Source organism: Petromyzon marinus, chromosome 39, assembly GCF_048934315.1.
Source record: "Petromyzon marinus isolate PM22_M1 ecotype Great Lakes invasive population chromosome 39, UKy_Petmar_22M1.pri1.0, whole genome shotgun sequence".
NCBI lineage: Eukaryota > Metazoa > Chordata > Hyperoartia > Petromyzontiformes > Petromyzontidae > Petromyzon > Petromyzon marinus.
Window position 1 is genome coordinate 7,912,442 of NC_133705.1, and position 17,996 is coordinate 7,930,437.

The window sequence follows — 17,996 nt, forward strand, 5'->3', positions numbered from 1 at the left end:
GTTTTCCCTTAGAATCCCCTAAACCAGGGGCGGGGAACCTTTTTCTCTGCCAAGGGCCATTTGGATATTTAAAACATCATTCGCGGGCCATAAAAAATTATCAACCTAAAAATTGGCCTGTTATATTTGGTCAAACATTTAATTAACTCGCCCCTAATGCGATGGGCTGGCACTGCTTCTCGTTGGCGAGGCGTGGTGATGATGTTAGCTGGCTATTGACGATGTTGTTGCTACTCGCAGCTGCTTTTCCAGCTTTTGCTCTCCTAGATTTGTTGAATTTCGAGTTCCGCCTGCGATTGCCTTGGCAGGGAACAGAGACCCAAATGATTTCGAGGGCCTCATACGGCCCGCGGGCCGGACGTTCCCCACCCCTGCCCTAAAGCAAGGCGACCCACTGGCTGGGGGATTCCATGGCAATGATATTTCGCACAGCGGTGAACTCCGCTCCTGCTGACGCGGATTTCTTCTGGCTTGACCACCTCAATGTGAAATTGTAAGTTGTTGATCTGGAATTAGGGGCCGTCAGTAAATGACGTCACGCGATTTTGGACGATTTTTGACCCCCCCCCCTCAAATACGACGTCACAAAGCTCTGCCCCCCCCCCCCGCCCACAAATAAAACATGCTTCAAATCGCTTTAAACTATTGTCATTTTAATGTGGCACTGCACTCTGATGTTGTAGGAAAAAACATTTATTAAAAAGTCGATTTAATTAAGTAGAACGTGTAGTCTATATTTATTTAAAGTTGCGCATTTTTATGTGACGTCACATTTCTCAACCCCCCCCCCCTCTAGGTGCATGACGTCATTTATGGACGGCCCCTTACGAGAAAAAGACCAAGCCGGTGCGCCTTCCCCTGACAGCTATCACACGACAGGGCTGTTTATTTGATTAAGGAGGCCTTCGGAGACCCGTACACATGCAATTGTTTAAAGGGCATCGTACGCGGTTACGAATTCTGTTGTAATCCATTAATCGATGCATCGTTACTCGCCTCGTGCCTGCACAATGTACACCCTTGTTTTCATTAAATAGGAAAATAACTCAGCTTATGGAATTCAAATTGAAGTGATTTGAGTAACTTGCCATGTTCCAAAGGGAACTTTCTCATTGATGGTGACCACTGCCAGCCTCTTATGTTGAGACTTACACACTGCATTTTTTTTTACAGCCGTTAACCGATTATAATTGTGATTGGATGGAATTCTATGGCATGATATTCATACGAAGCCACACACACATCTGCTGAAGTAGATGGTGATGGTAATGGTGAGAAGGATTTTAATTAGCATAATGAGGTTTGATGAGATGGAGGAGGATAAGGAAGGGGAGCTAATGGATGAAGGAGGAGGATGATAGGACTGCCAGGTGAAGGTGAGCCCCTGCGGGGCGGACCCTACCTCGGGTGCCACCCCCCACAAAGGTCAAAGCCCTCCCCGGAAACCTCTCTCAGACAGCAGCCGGACACGGCCAGCCCTCCCCCAGTAACCACATCATCATCATCACCACCATCATCATCATCAACTCCTGCCTCATCATCATCATCAAGCCGCATCAAAAGCAGGAGCAGCTGTGACAATGGTGAGTGAGTGAGAGTGAGATAGAGGAATGGTGGAGTCAAAGCTCCATCGAGGTCGGTCATGCCGTTTCACCTGCGTTTACCTGGCCAACGAGGCGCGCGCATTTGCCTTGACGCAGCGCGCTTCCGCGTTGGAACTCCGCTCACCAGCGCTATAACGCGCGTGCGTACGTGGGAAAGGCCTTCATCCAACAGTGGATTGATCCTGGCTGCTGCTGGGAATGTCCGTGATGCAACGTGAAGCTAGCTGTCGGCTGTTATAACTCACCGGCGCTTGACACCTGTACGCGTGGGGAGACCATCTAACAGTAGATTGATGACGGCTGTTGATGATTATCATCACATACTTTTGTAACGGGGTATAACGCACGATGAACGTGATTAACACGACACGTGCCGGCGTTAAAACGCAGCGTTGTAACACGGTCAATGAGTATCGCGATATAACGCAGCGCTGTAACACTGAATGAGTATCGCGATATAACGCAGCGCTGTAACACAGTGAATGAGTCTCGCGTTATAACTCAGCGCTGTAACACAGTGAATGAGTCTCGCGTTATAACTCAGCGCTGTAACACTGAATGAGTCTCGCGTTATAACTCAGCGCTGTAACACAGTGAATGATTCTCGCGTTATAACTCAGCTCTGTAACCGTGAATGAGTGTCGCGTTACAACTCAGTGCTGTAACACAATGAATGAGTCTCGCGTTATAACTCAGCGCTGTAACACAGTGAATGAGTCTCGCGTTATAACTCAGCGCTGTAACACAGTGAATGAGTCTCGCGTTATAACTCAGCGCTGTAACACTGAATGAGTCTCGCGTTATAACTCAGCGCTGTAACACAGTGAATGATTCTCGCGTTATAACTCAGCTCTGTAACCGTGAATGAGTGTCGCGTTACAACTCAGTGCTGTAACACAATGAATGAGTCTCGCGTTATAACTCAGCGCTGTAACACAGTGAATGAGTCTCGCGTTATAACTCAGCTCTGTAACAGTGAATGAGTCTCACGTTATAACTCAGCGCTGTAACACAATGAATGAGTCTCGCGTTATAACTCAGCGCTGTAACACAGTGAATAAGTCTCGCGTTAGAACTCAGCGCTGTAACACAGTGAATGAGTCTCGCGTTACAACGCAGCGCTGTAACACAGTGAATGAGTCTCGCGTTATAACTCAGCTCTGTAACAGTGAATGAGTCTCGCGTTAGAACTCAGCGCTGCAACACAGTGCATGAGTCTCGCGTTATAACTCAGCGCTGTAACACAGTCAGTGAGTCTCACGTTATAACTCAGCGCTGTAACACAGTGAATGAGTCTCGCATTGTAACTCAGCGCTGTAACACAGTGAATGAGTCTCGCGTTAGAACTCAGCGCTGTAACACAGTCAGTGAGTCTCGCGTTATAACTCAGCGCTGCAACACAGTCAGTGAGTCTCGCGTTATAACTCAGCGCTGTAACACAGTGAATGAGTCTCGCGTTATAACTCAACGCTGTAACACAGTCAGTGAGTCTCGCGTTAGAACTCAGCGCTGTAACACAGTGAATGAGTCTCGCATTGTAACTCAGCGCTGTAACACAGTGAATAAGTCTCGCGTTATAACTCAGCGCTGTAACACAGTCAATGAGTCTCGCGTTATAACTCAACGCTGTAACACAGTGAATGAGTCTCGCGTTATAACTCAGCGCTGTAACACAGTCAATGAGTCTCGCGTTATAACTCAGCGCTGCAACACAGTCAATGAGTCTCACGTTATAACTCAGCGCTGTAACACAGTCAATGAGTCTCGCGTTAGAACTCAGCGCTGTAACACAGTGAATGAGTGTCGCGTTAGAACTCAGCGCTACAACGCAGTGAATAAGTCTCGCGTTAGAACTCAACGCTGTAACACAGTGAATAAGTCTCGCGTTAGAACTCAACGCTGTAACACAGTGAATGAGTCTCACGTCATAACTCAGCGCTGTAACACAGTCAATGAGTCTCGCGTTATAACTCAATGCTGTAACACAGTGAATAAGTCTCGCGTTAGAACTCAACGCTGTAACACAGTGAATGAGTCTCACGTTATAACTCAGCGCTGTAACACAGTCAATGAGTCTCGCGTTATAACTCAGCGCTGTAACACAGTGAATGAGTGTCGCGTTAGAACTCAGCGCTGCAACGCAGTGAATAAGTCTCGCGTTAGAACTCAACGCTGTAACACAGTGAATGAGTCTCACGTTATAACTCAACGCTGTAACACAGTCAGTGAGTCTCGCGTTAGAACTCAGCGCTGTAACACAGTGAATAAGTCTCGCGTTATAACTCAGCGCTGTAACACAGTGAATGAGTCTCACGTTATAACTCAGCGCTGTAACACAGTGAATGGGTCTCGCGTTATAACTCAGCGCTGTAGCACAGTGAATAAGTCTCGCGTTATAACTCAACGCTGTAACACAGTGAATGAGTCTCACGTTATAACTCAGTGCTGTAACACAGTCAATGAGTCTCGCGTTATAACTCAACGCTGTAACACAGTGAATGAGTCTCACGTTATAACTCAGCGCTGTAACACAGTCAATGAGTCTCGCGTTATAACTCAGCGCTGTAACACAGTCAATGAGTGTCGCGTTAGAACTCAGCGCTGCAACGCAGTGAATAAGTCTCGCGTTATAACTCAGCGCTGCAACACAGTCAATGAGTGTCGCGTTATAACTCAGCGCTGTAACACAGTGAATGAGTCTCGCGTTAGAACTCAACGCTGTAACACAGTGAATGAGTCTCACGTTATAACTCAGCGCTGTAACACAGTCAATGAGTCTCGCGTTATAACTCAACGCTGTAACACAGTGAATAAGTCTCGCGTTAGAACTCAACGCTGTAACACAGTCAATGGGTCTCGCGTTATAACTCAGCGCTGTAACACAGTGAATGAGTCTCGCGTTATAACTCAGCGCTGTAACGCAGTGAATAAGTCTCGCGTTATAACTCAGCGCTGCAACACAGTCAATGAGTCTCGCGTTATAACTCAGCGCTGTAACACAGTCAGTGAGTCTCGCGTTATAACTCAGCGCTGTAACACAGTCAATGAGTCTCGCGTTATGATTATGTTGTTGCTGAAAACTGCACAATCCATACGGCGTGTGCCGCGTGCGATCAAAGAGGCTGCCTGGCGATACACAGAGAGATATTCCAGAGACACCTGCATTTTTTATTTATCACGTGGGAAGTTAAATTATTTATCAACCTGAACGTTTAATTAAAAGCACGCTCATAAATCGCACGCCGTGAGCGGCACTCGTACGTACACCTTGTTTGGAGATGTAAAACAATTTAAACAAGCCGCATTAAACATGAACCTTTGTAGGCTTTGTTCTCTATAAACAATTCAAAGGTCCCGCTGCGGCAGTTTAAGCAATGGGGCAGGTTTTACTTTATGTTAAATTCCCTCGCCTCTTTATGTATGTTGAACTTTTTGGCAACGTACGTAGCCGACCGTGATGATCAGAGGTGCTGGGGAAAGACAACACACTAAACACAAACATCTGTTATTAATAAATGAGTTTGCAATCTAGATTTTAAACATACTACTGTCCACCTCTTTCGAGATGTCTGGGCCAAAATTCCTTTCTAGAGGGATTCTCCAGAGCTCCGTCTAATTGGGCCGTTCTACCGGCAGTGGCGTGAGCAGGGAATTGCAGGGCTTCGCCTTTACCTCGCTATATCAAAAATTATTAAACTTTCCACTGCAATACACGGTAAGGAAGGCACATTTTTTCGAAACAATTTCAGTAGCGGAGAAACATTTGTGGCATATTCTGAATCGAACACACTCGTATTCATTCCAGTCTTCATGTTGGGCAGGCAAAAACTATCATTTCTTTTTTTGCTTATGACATGAATTTGTTTCGATGTTTAATGACTGAAATGGTTTAATGGGGTTAACGTCACACGTAATATATAAATGATTATTCATTGACAGTGATGTAAAGGATATAGTTTTCCCCATGGCCTGTTCGTCGTGAACGTTGTTTGACCATAATTCACCAGACCGGTCAATGGAGGTTGGTGAAGGGGGTGGCCCAGGACCAATTTACATATCGCTTGCCGCTGATGTTGTTAGTCGTAAGGGACATGGCCAGCAGTCGAAGAGGAGCTTGTGACGGGGTTGGGACACGTATACAGGGTGGGGCAAGACAAGTTACCCAGACGGACATCTGAGTGGCACCCAATATATATTTATTATTTTACCAGGAAAGGCCCACAGCTATTTGGATTTTTTTCAGAAGCGACCTGGATACAAATCATAGCCCAATGAAGTGGCGTATTACGTGATTTAAAAAAAATAGAATGTTTCCAAATGTGGAGGGAAAAATCGGAGGACCAGGAGAAAAATCTACCTGACCACGGGGAGAGAGAGACATGCGAACTCCAGATATACAGCAGGCGTCAGAGTCGGGATCGAACCCACGACCTCCAGTATACCAGTCGAGGTTGTTACCTCGCCTGGTATGGTGAGAACTTGGAGACCACTGGGTCTCCTGATGATGGTGGTCATGTTTTTTGTCCAAATTTGCCAAATTCGAAAAATTACAACGCAAATCTCACAAATTGGGATTACACACAGCAGTACTCATCATCGGCTCTTACTGGCTAACTAATGCCCACAAGTCCTGATCCCCCACTTGTGATCGGGCCATCACCATCATAGAATCTCACCCAGATCCGGAAGTACTCTGACAAAACAGAGTGGAACAACTTGGACGTCCAGAATAAACACCTCATCAGAGACTAAAATATCACACCCCTCCTGGCGTTGACATTCCTCCTCCTCGCAGACACCGGGTGTGACCATCAACCGCGTGAGAACATCGGCAGGCCCAATGCTGCACCACATCTCATTCACGAATGGACAAAATCGAGGCACGAGCGACAGTAGTGTGATTTCGGCCATGCAACCAAAACCGTGGACCACACAGGAAACCCACTGTAGCTTGCGCTCCTTTGACGGAGGAGGAGGAGGAACAGCAACACTCCACAAACTGTCGTGAAGCCCTCTCGTCGTGGCCAACACTTAGCTCTGGAACGTACTGTACTGCTATGCGTACGCAAGAATAGAATGCCCACTGGCAGGCCGGTGCTGAGTCACCTTGTGGCTAACGAGGGACGAGCTGCCATTCGGGGCGTCTCTCCCCAAAGCTAAAACCAAGGGGCTCTGAGATTTTTCGTGAGGCTATGGGCTCTCTATAAACGCAAGTGTTATGGGTTTTTTTTTATAACCATCAATAATTATATTACTTTCTGTTATTGTACACCTTGTGTGTGCGTGCGTGTGGGGAGCAGTGGCGCAATAGTTAGCGCACTACGCAACGAAACCGGTGACTTGAGTTCGATTCTCACGCATGACCAATAATAGTGGCAAATATTTTTGACTGGTCCTGGGCCTCCCCTAGGTCGACTTAGCATCAAATGAGTACCTGGTGCGGCACGTAAGCATCGCCACTTGGGAGACAAAGGCAGCCGGGCGTGGTGTTGGCAACCCACCCCCTCGTGCGCCGTGCCAATCTTCATAGGTGCTACTAGCTAACAGCACTTGCCCCAACAGTCGTGTCAAGGCTATACGGGGGATCTTTCTTTGTGCATGTGTGTGTGTGTGCAGATGCGCTTCATGCTGCTGTTTAGCCGGCAGGGCAAGCTGCGCCTGCAGAAGTGGTACGTGGCGCTGGCAGAGCGCGAGCGGCGCAAGGTGGTGCGCGAGGTGGTGCAGGGGGTGCTCACGCGCAAGCCCCGCTCCTCCAACTTCCTTGACTGGCGTGACCTCAAGCTCGTTTACAAGCGGTGAGGCGGCCCCCTCCACCCCACTCCCCCCCACCCCGTCCCCACGGCGTAGAAATGTAATGAAGTGCGCATCAACAATTGGCACGGATAACATCAGTGGTGAGCGATATCACAATGGGACCTGGGCCTCCTCTAGGTCAACGTATTTGCCTAGCTCGCGGTTTGTAAACGTCAGCGCCGGGGAGACAAAGGCGGCCGGGCGGGGTTTCGGCCACACCAGCCCCTCGTGCGCCGTGCCGGCCTTAATTGGTGCTCACTGAAGCCCGCTTGCCCCAACAGCCCGGTAAAGGCTATACGGGGGATCTTTGTCCGTGTATTTGCGTGTACAGCTATGCGAGTCTGTACTTCTGCTGCGCGATCGAGTCGCACGAGAACGAACTGCTGTCGCTGGAGCTCATCCACCGCTACGTGGAGCTGCTCGACCAGTACTTCGGAAACGTGAGGCATTGCACCCGGCCGTGATACCATCTACTGCTGCATACAGTTTCTGAAACGCGATGAATACGGCAACGTCTGCATGCTAGAAAGCGGCGTTCTTCACTGATTTTCAGAGGGGGGCCACTTTCGCCGATAAGACATCATCAGTGCGTGAGGGCCGCCACGCATTTTAAACCGTTGGGTTTGACAGCGCAATCGGGGTTATTGTCGGAGACCCGCACGTCAGGGGCCAGGCTAAAGGCCACCAGGGACTGCCAGAGGCCTGCGGGCCTTGGCAATGAAGAACACTGCTATAAAGGGTGCGCACCCGTGTGTAGTTTTATGTTATTAACTTGCTCACTCACCCTGAGTAGACATCTGTGAAAAGGAGCTTCATGGCTCATAAGATTCCTCCAATTTAAAGAAAGATTTGTACGGCGGAGAACGCAGGTGGTGCATTTGTCAAGTTATCTCAGTCGTTGGAACCATGAGACCTGGGGTCTTTCCTGGTACCTCCTGCCAGCAGCGAGCCGCCGACACATCATCTGCCCTCAAAGTGCACCTAGCCCGGCACACCTGCCGTAGTGACGTCACAGTTACTTGCTGGCCAAATCTGCTGTCTAATAATAATGATGATAAAAAAAAATGGAAGTTGCCTTCTAGGGACACATTGTGTTTTACTGGTGGATCCAATGCACCGTTTAATCGATTAATATAGAAATGTTCGGACATTCACACGAGGACTGCACACATCTATGTGCGTTGCACCACGGGGCACCACGGTGGCGAGATGTTAACTACCACACCAGGTATACAGGAGGTCATGGGTTTGATCCCGATCCTGACGCATGCTGTATATTTGGAGTTTTCATGTCTCTCTCCCCATGGTCGCGTGGATTTTTCTCCGGGTTCTCCGGGTTTTCCCTCCACATTTAGAATCAACGTCACGCGTTTCGAGTATTTGGATGCTTCTATAAATGTCCACATGACAAGCCTCTTCGTTGAGTTATCACTTGTGGCCAAGGTCACGTCTGAAAACGAACTATACAGCTCAGTGGGCCTTACCTGCTAAAATAAATAAAAAACCTCCGGGAAATATGCGTCGACGTGGGATTGTCCTCTGACGTGCTGGTGGCCGTGTGAGTCAGGTGTGTGAGCTGGACATCATCTTCAACTTCGAGAAAGCCTATTTCATCCTGGACGAGTTCCTGCTGGGCGGGGAGGTGCAGGAGACCTCCAAGAAGAGGGCGTTGAAAGCCATCGAGGAGGCCGACCTACTGCAGGAGGTGCGGACACACTAAAACAGCGCTCCCCAATCTTTTTGGCACCAGGGACCGGTTTTGTGGAAGACATTTTTTTCATGGACCTGGGGGGGCGGGGGTGGGGGGGGCTTCATCATTGGGTCTTTCCCCGCTTTTCAAAGAAGCTCTCCAGTGACGTTTGTTTGTTACTCATTGTGGCTACTAGGGGTTAGCTTGTGGGCTTGCCAGCACCACGTGACTGAGACGAGCGCGCAGTGCGGGAAAGAGGCGCGGACGGAAGTGGTAAATAATAAAATAATGGGGACGGGCCACGCACGGACTCACCGTTCTCACCTCCTGCTGCTGTGCGGCCCGGTTCCTAACAGGCCACGGACCGGGGGCTGGGGACCCCTGCACTAAAATACAGATAAGGATTCCCTGCCCCCCCCCACCCTGTGTAGTCTACACAGGCTGTTGTGACTAGTGCTATTAGCAAGCAGGACCTATTAAGGCCGGTACAGCGCACCAATGGGGTGGGTGGCCAGCACCACACCCAGCCACTTTTGTCTTTCCAATGCTGATGTTTACACACAGCATCGACATGGGGGAAGGACCTGGGAGCAGTTTAGGCATTACAACAGTTTTCTGCCCCATGTCAAACCACTGCTGGATTAAGGTCACCCCACGCGCTCTAATCATGGATATTTTTACCACACTTTATATTTTGTATCACTGATGTTGGCCGTGGGTTGGAATCGAACTCTGGTTTGTAACAGGGTGTGCTAAATACAACAACACCACTCCCCCCACACACACACACACACGTCAAACACAAGGGGTCAAGTACAAACCGCACACACGATATTCCAATAAACTTGAATCTGCGAAACGGCACTTATTTCCGGAAAGAAGCGAATAAGAAAAACGTGAAATATATAACTCGTCATCATTTGTGACTCGTGCACCGCGGTTGGCTACGTACGGCGCGAACGAAGTTCAACATACAAACGTACGTGCGTACAATTTGTCAATGTAACGATTCACAAACATGGCACCCATGAGACACCGCTCGAGAGTTGTGCACGCACGTTGGCCGGTGATGGCAATGCTCACTGTTGCCCCCCCCTTACCCCCTCCACCCCCTGCCCCCCCCCCCCCACCGTGTGATTGCACCTACAGGAGAACGAGGAACCTCGCAGCATGCTGGAGGAGCTGGGGCTGGTGTGAGTGAAGGGCCGAGTTGAGCCGAGACGACCCCCCCCTCTCTCTCTGGGAGAGCACCCCCCCTCTCTCTCTCTGGGAGAGCACCCCCCCCCCCCTCTCTGGGAGAGCACCCACCTCTCTATCTCTGGGAGAGCACCCACCTCTCTATCTCTGGGAGAGCACCCCCCTCTCTCTGGGAGAGCACCCCCCCCCCTCTCTCTGGGAGAACACCCCCCTCTCTCTGGGAGAACACCCACCTCTCTCTCTCTGGGAGAGCACCCCCCTCTCTCTGGGAGAGCACCCCCCTCTCTCTGGGAGAGCACCCCCCCCCCTCTCTCTGGGAGAACACCCCCCTCTCTCTGGGAGAACACCCACCTCTCTCTCTCTGGGAGAGCACCCCCCTCTCTCTGGGAGAGCACCCCCCTCTCTCTGGGAGAGCACCCACCTCTCTCTCTCTGGGAGAGCACCCCCCTCTCTCTGGGAGAGCACCCCCCCCCTCTCTGGGAGAGCACCCCCCTCTCTCTGGGAGAGCACCCCCCCCCCCTCTCTCTCTCTGGGAGAGCACCCCCCTCTCTCTCTCTCTGGGAGAGCACCCCCCTCTCTCTCTCTCTGGGAGAGCACCCCCCTCTCTCTCTCTCTGGGAGAGCACCCCCCTCTCTCTCTCTCTGGGAGAGCACCCCCCTCTCTCTGAGAGAGCACCCCCCCCTCTCTGGGAGAGCACCCCCCCCCCACCCGTCAACCTAAACTATGCCCGGAGCCCACGCAGTGCACCCCCGTCAAAGCCCACGTCTCGCAAACGCGTTTGTGTTCGCCAGAGAGAGAGTGTCTCTTTGAAGCCTTAATACCGTGGTACCTGTGTGAGGTGGCAGACCTGGCATCGATTGTGTTACAATGTAATTGTTTCTTTTGTAAATTAATTGTAACAGCACGGTCAATTCTCAATTATCCAGGATAATATGGTGGGGGGGGGGGGGGGGGAGGGAGGTGGGAGGGCTGGCCCGGATAAAGCATAAGCACGGATAACATATTTAAATGAGGGTATAAAACGTATGTAATTGTTTACCTCAGTAGAATTGGGGGTGAACATGTTTAATGTGCATTCTATTTTAGAGCTCTTTTTATTGCTTCTTAAAGTAATGGGGTTTACTTGCCGACGTGCTTGTAGTCACGTGGGCACTGCGTCACTGGCCCACGACGAGCGAGGTGCAGCTAGTGATTATATCGCCACGCGCATGAATATGTATGTTTTCGGCGGTAAAACCGCAAAACAGACAATCAACCCACAGACAATCGAAAGTTAACCGTGTTCACAATTGTAACTTCGGCTAACGATTCTGTTGTAATTATAATTAACCCCAGGTCTGACGAGGAACAGTGAAGAAGCCGCGAGATCGAGTCGATTCACATTGTCACAGAGACGCGATGAAAGTAACAACCGTTATTTTTTTTATTTTAGCCCCATCTTTGCGCGATGTAATGCTATGCATGTTCACGATGCATCGATTGGAATCGATGATGATGCTTGCAGTACGTTGCATTGAGTTTCGCGTTTGTGACATTAGATTATTCACGATTAATGGAAATTATAATTTCAAATTGCATGCTAATGCTAAGGTAAATGCAGTGGACATGCCTATACAAACGAGGCAGAAGAGAAAGAGACGCTTAAAATGAGAGAGAAATCAAATCGCGATCCTGAATTGTGACAATTCATCAAATCAATGGGTCAAGAGTGCGACGTGAATTGTTACATGCCCAAATAACATGGTACAATTTGGTTTTATAAAGCATCAACCTATACTTGTGTTTAAATCATATTAATAATGAAGTTGCTGACTGTCCCAATAGTAGTTACTACATGTTAAATAAAATAGCGTGTTTTGAGTGGATAATTGTAATAATTTTTTATCGTCCCTTAAGGCGTTTTGTCTGCTCCTGCAACTCGTATACCTAGTTTCCAGAGGACGACGGTCAACTGTTCCACTTTTCCACTGTTTCAATTGAGCCACATCGGAGCTATGCTGAGCCAGGCCAGCATGGCTGAGTTGGCGTTAGGTAATTTTTCCACTGCAGGAGCCGAGACATGCCGCTGTCGTCACACTGAAAGAGCGAGTCAAGTTCCATGTAGGTGTCTGGGTAATTCCATGTCCTCACAGTGTACTGACGACGTCACACGCGATGAATGCGACATTATCCCCCGCCCCTGGTCCTACTCGGCCCCCAAGCCAGATTCGGACGTCTCGTGCGGCCAGCGTATCACGGATTGGTTCTTGCTCAGCACAGCAGATTGCCCGTGGAAAACCACCTGTACCGTGAGTGGACCCCATGCTGACTCAGCTCAGATGTGCCAGTGGAGAATGCGCACTTGAGTTGGCCCGAGTTTGCCTAATATCTCTCAGAATTGAAGTTGAAAGACGGCTCAAGTTGATTAAAGAAAATTGGTGTTTCCATGAGTTATCAAGTAATCACCGAGTTGGACAGCTATTTCCGGAAACACTTCGGAGTAAGACTCGGCTAGAGTCAAATGCCAAGACTCTGGTGCTGATAAAAAGTTAAATTCAACGTAAAATTTTAATCTAAAATGAAATGTTCCAGCCACCTACAATCAAACATGTTTTATCGTAACATATTTGGTAATGTATTTCCTCCCAGTAGAGGGTACATTTAACACAAACTTTCACAACCAATTTTATTATTCTTAATTTATTGTTCAATTGACAACTTTATTTATTTGGCTCCATCAGGTGGAGGAGGGTGTACAACAAGCATTGGCAATCTGACCTAAAAATCTATAACGATTTACCTCTGCTTTGGTTCTTTCGGTAAAGTCACGTAGAATGAGAATAAAATAATAAATAAAATGACACAATAAAATTCTCACGACGTTTCGGCCACAACACAAGTGGCCGAAACGTTGTGAGAATTTTATTGTGTTATTTTATTTTATTTACTATTTTATTCTCATTCTACGTGACTTTACCGAAAGAACCAAAGAATATGAATCCATGCAGTCACGAAAGTTTTAAATCGAAACGATTTACCTATTTCCACTCCGCCGGAATTCTGACGGCGGGAATTCAGGCTAATTTCAGTGGAGTGAAATTAGCCTGAAAGATTTGGGCTTTGGCCAGACTTCACCACCAACTTCAAGTTGATAAAAAAAAAACTACGGAAACGTGCTGCCTGGAACGGCAACTTGAGTTCAACTTCGAGTTGTGATGCTCGTGGGACCTGGGAAATAGTTGTAGAAGCAGTGAAGGTTAAGTTTAGTTGAGATGAAAGTGCGACAAGGCGCTTAAAAGGCAACATTGTAAACATCCCCGCAGGCTGACGAGGGTGCTGCTGTTCTTACCAAGTTTCTGGGAAATCTTCTCAATTTCCTGCTGGAGCCAAAGTAAATAATCTCGCCGCGTAAATGAGATTTGGATCGGCGTCCACCTTCTGATGCATCTTCGATGGGCACGGTTGGCTACGGCTACGTACGGTGTGAAATGAGTTAAACACACATAGGTGCATATACATCGTAGGGGCGTGATGATGCATTGCCGTTATCGACTGCTCGAGCTCAATGCACGTGTCAAATCGTGCGTGACAATTGACGTTTTTCGCTGCCTATATTTTGTTGCCTGCAATGGGATCTTAACAGGTTTTATGTGTGACTCCCTCCCCCCCCACCCTTGCTCACTGCAGTCCAAACGCAACCGTTCATCGCAATAAAATAAATTGATTCTTGCGTCCGGATCGCGAGCTTGAATCGTGACAATTTGTAGGATGACACACGTGGGTGTGGTTGAAATGCCATATGCCTGATACTTCAGAAGACAGTGCACCATACTTCACCCGTTGTGTCACCGCGTAAGGGGCCGTCCACCTAGGGGGGGGGGGGCGGGTGGTCAGACATTTGTGACGATGTGTGACGAGGGGGGTGGATTTGAGAAATGTGACGTCACATCAAAATGCGCAACTTTAAATAAATATAGACAACACGTTCTACTTAATGAAATACTTTTTAATAAATGTTTTCTCCTACAACATCAGTGCAGCGCCACGTTAAATACGCACTACAATGACAATAGTTTAAAGCGATTTGAAGCATATTTTATTTTGGGGGGGGGGGGGGGCAGAGCTTTGTGACGTCATATTTGAGGGGGGGTCTGACTTTTTGTGACGCCGTGTGACGAAGGGGGGGGGGGGTCAAAAATCGTCCAAAATCGCGTGACGTCATTTATGGACGGCCCCAAAGGTGTCATCGTTATCGCGTGTCCTGGTAGATCAAGTATAGCAACAACAACAAAAACAGGTTACAAATACGTGCAGAAAAGATACATAGGCACGTGATTAAATTCGTATTAAAGTGGGTCAACACTTAAAGCGATAAATAAAATGAGAAATTATTTGGTGCTGCTGCATAGGCAGTGGTGCACAAGCAACAAGAAGCTCAACACATTAGTCAAGAACAATGTAATGGCCACGATCTCTCACATCTCTCTGGCCTGCCCTATGTGCTATGAAGAAGGGCCATTGCCCAAAACGTCACCATGCTTTAGTCATTACCAGCAAGAAGAGACCTGCAATATATTCGAAGCACTTTCTCCAGTTGAAGATTACATTCAATAGCCACAAAATGCGTGGACGTCAGAAGCGCTTCTGTGGCCAAACTGCTATAGTGGGGAGTGGTAGTGCAGCGGTTAGCGCGCTGCGCTACGAATCCGGCAACCCGAGTTCGACTCACAGCCAACACCGGTGGCGATTATTTGATCCGCTCCTGGGCCCTCCCCTCGATCGACCCAGCCTCAAATGAGTACCTGGTGCAGTGTGTAAACATCGCCACTGGGGAGACAAAGGCACCTGGGTATAGTGCTGGCAACCCACCCCATCGTGTGTCGTACTGGCCAGCATAGGTGCTCGCTAACAGCACTTTGCCCAACAGTCTGTTAAAGCTATACGGGAGGTCTTTGTGGTCAGTACAGGTCAGTACAGGTCGGTGAAGATCTTTAGAAACACGTTTGTGGTTATCGAAGATTTTGCCTGTTACTCAATGCAGCAGCTACTTTTAGATAACTAACTACTGTATTCATACGCCTATTTAAAAAAATGCTAACATTTGGGCTACGCCCATTTCAAACCTTTATAAATAGTTTGCCTTTAGAAGCTAACCCCCTTTTCCTGATGACGACCGCTTGTGTTGCGATCGAAACCTCGTTTTTTATTTTCTTTGAACCTATCTACGTGACTTTACCGAAAGACCCAAAGAATACAATGACTTAATTGTCATGTTCACTTAAATATTTAGTTCCAAGCAGGCTCGACAATATTTTTTGAGCATTTGGCTGCTATGAATTTCCCACCTGATAAGCCGCTTCATTGTGTTATCATTTATGGCCAGGTCGCTTCTGAAAAAAAAATCTATATAGCTCAGTGGGTCTCACCTGGTCAAATAAAAAAAAATTGTAAAGAGTTTGTGTGAGCCAATTTTAAGATTTTCACTCCATATAGATCTCGAGAATCACGGACATCGATCGCTCTCTGGCACGAAAAGAATGTGCAGAGTCGAGAATTCCAACCACTCTGCCACAGCAGAGCCACTCACTGTGACAGCAACACAAACATTCACCTCGGGATGGAGTGGGGCACGAGCCGATGAATTTGGCAACCCGAGTTCGTCAATGGTTGTTGATAACTGAACCGATACTGGGTCTCTCCGTCCGTTTTTAACTCAACACATTTGTTGCTACAAACACTGTGGTCTTGAAAGGAAAGAAATATAATATTCGACATTTCAGACAATGGCCCATCTTCATAGCACATAGTTAGTGAGGTCAGAGAGAGTAAACGGTTGGAGATTGCCCGTTACACCATAGGGCCTAATGATTATTTTTTTGTTTTATGATCAACAGTTTTTTTTTTAAGAGGCGTATGAATACAGTAGTTATCTAAAAGTAGCTGGTGCATTGAGTAATAGGCAAAATCTTCGATAACCGCAAAAGTTGTTCTAAAGATCTTCACCGACCTGTACTGACCTGTACTGACCACAAAGACAAAGATCTCCCGTATAGCTTTAACAGACTGTTGGGCAAAGTGCTGTTAGCGAGCACCTATGAAGGCCAGTACGGCACACGAGGGGGTGGGTTGCCAGCACTATACCCAGGTGCCTTTGTCTCCCCAGTGGCGATGTTTACACACTGCACCAGGTACTCATTTGAGGATGGGTCGATCGAGGGGAGGGCCCAGGAGCGGATCAAATAATCGCCACCGGTGTTGGCTGTGAGTCGAACTCGGGTTGCCGGATTCGTAGCGCAGCGCGCTAACCGCTGCACTACCACTCCCCACTATACCCGACCAAGAAGTTTGGCCACAGAAGCGCTTTTGACGTCCACGCATTTTGTGGCTATTGAATGTAATCTTCAACTGGAGAAAGCGCTTCGAATATATTGCAGGTCTCTTCTTGCTGGTAATGACTAAAGCATGGTGACGTTTTGGGCAATGGCCCTTCTTCATAGCACATAGGGCAGGCCAGAGAGATATGAGAGATCGTGGCCATTACATTGTTCTTGACTAATGTGTTGAGCTTCTTGTTGCTTGTGCACCATTGCCTATGCAGCAGCACCAATTAATTTCTCATTTTATTTATCGCTGTCAGTGTTGACCCACTTTAATACAAATTTAATCACGTGCCTAGGTATCTTTTCTGCACGTATTTGTAACCTGTTTTTGTTGTTGTTGCTATACTTGATCTACCAGGACACGCGATTACGATGACACCTTAGGGGCAGTCCATAAATGACGTCACGCGATTTTGGACGAATTTTGCCCCCCCCCCCTTCGTCACACGGCGTCACATAAAGTCAGACCCCCCCCTCAAATATGACGTCACAAAGCTCTTCCCCCCCCCAAAAAAAACATGCTTCAAATCGCTTTACACTATTGTCATTATAGTGCGTATTTAACGTGGCGCTGCACTCTGATGTTGTAGGAGAAAACATTTATTAAAAAAGTCTATTTAATAAAGCAGAACGTGTTGTCTATATTTATTTAAAGTTACGCATTTTGATGTGACGTCACATTTCTCAACCCCCCCCCCCCTCGTCACACATCGTCACAAATGTCTGACCCCGCCCGCCCCCCCCCCAGGTGTGTGACATCATTTATGAATGGCCCCAAACGAATGAGAAAACAAACCTAGTGAACTTGGAAATACAATGCAATCAAACACAGAGAGTCGGCCAACACAACAGTCAGCACCCCTGCACCTGGTTGAATACGTTCCTCCAAAGATTTATAAATTTCAGAGAGAGAGAGACAAAACATAGACACAGAGACACACAAGCAGAGAGGGACACTCACACAGAGACAAACAGAGAGAGACACACACATATCAGAATCAGAAAGGGTTTTATTCGCCATGAAAGTTCACACAGACACGGAATTTACTTTGGCAGGATGGTGCATACATTCAACATATAGAAATCTAAAATCTTAAATAAGTGGTAAACAAGTCTTACTATATATTCTTAGCTCTTTCGGTAAAGTCACGTTGAAGGGAAACAATACGTGACTTTACCGAAAGAGCTATGAATATGAATTACTGCAGTCACGAAAGCTTTAAATCAAAATTTAAGTCTTACTATAATAAGGGTTCAAAGTCTAACACCAAGGGGCTAAAGTATATAAAATTGAATAAAAATAGAATATAAAATAGCTATAAGATAAATCTTAACATAAATAAAAAAAATACA

At 47.6% G+C, this 17,996-nt stretch overlaps 1 protein-coding gene across 2 annotated transcripts; it reads left to right on the plus strand.

Annotated features, from left to right (window-relative positions):
- Positions 1 to 1,357: 1,357 nt before the first annotated feature.
- On the plus strand, positions 1,358 to 14,002 carry LOC116950565 (AP-1 complex subunit sigma-2-like). 2 transcript variants are annotated; one of them, XM_032968449.2, is made up of 5 exons: positions 1,358 to 1,583; positions 7,221 to 7,399; positions 7,729 to 7,837; positions 8,965 to 9,102; positions 10,237 to 14,002. In XM_032968449.2, exons 1-5 carry the CDS (start codon positions 1,581 to 1,583, stop codon positions 10,282 to 10,284), a joined length of 477 nt encoding a protein of 158 aa, XP_032824340.1. In that variant the 5' UTR covers positions 1,358 to 1,580; the 3' UTR covers positions 10,285 to 14,002. The 2 variants fall into 2 exon arrangements, with proteins under 2 accessions (XP_032824340.1, XP_032824342.1); XM_032968451.2 differs by lacking the exon at positions 1,358 to 1,583 and adding an exon at positions 1,613 to 1,635.
- The last annotated feature ends 3,994 nt before the right edge of the window (positions 14,003 to 17,996 follow it).

Coding starts and splice junctions, on each gene's coding strand:
- LOC116950565 (XM_032968449.2), top strand. Junction 7,400..7,728: donor CTCAAGCTCGTTTACAAGCG/GTGAGGCGGCCC, acceptor TTGCGTGTACAG/CTATGCGAGTCTGTACTTCT. Junction 7,838..8,964: donor TCGACCAGTACTTCGGAAAC/GTGAGGCATTGC, acceptor CGTGTGAGTCAG/GTGTGTGAGCTGGACATCAT.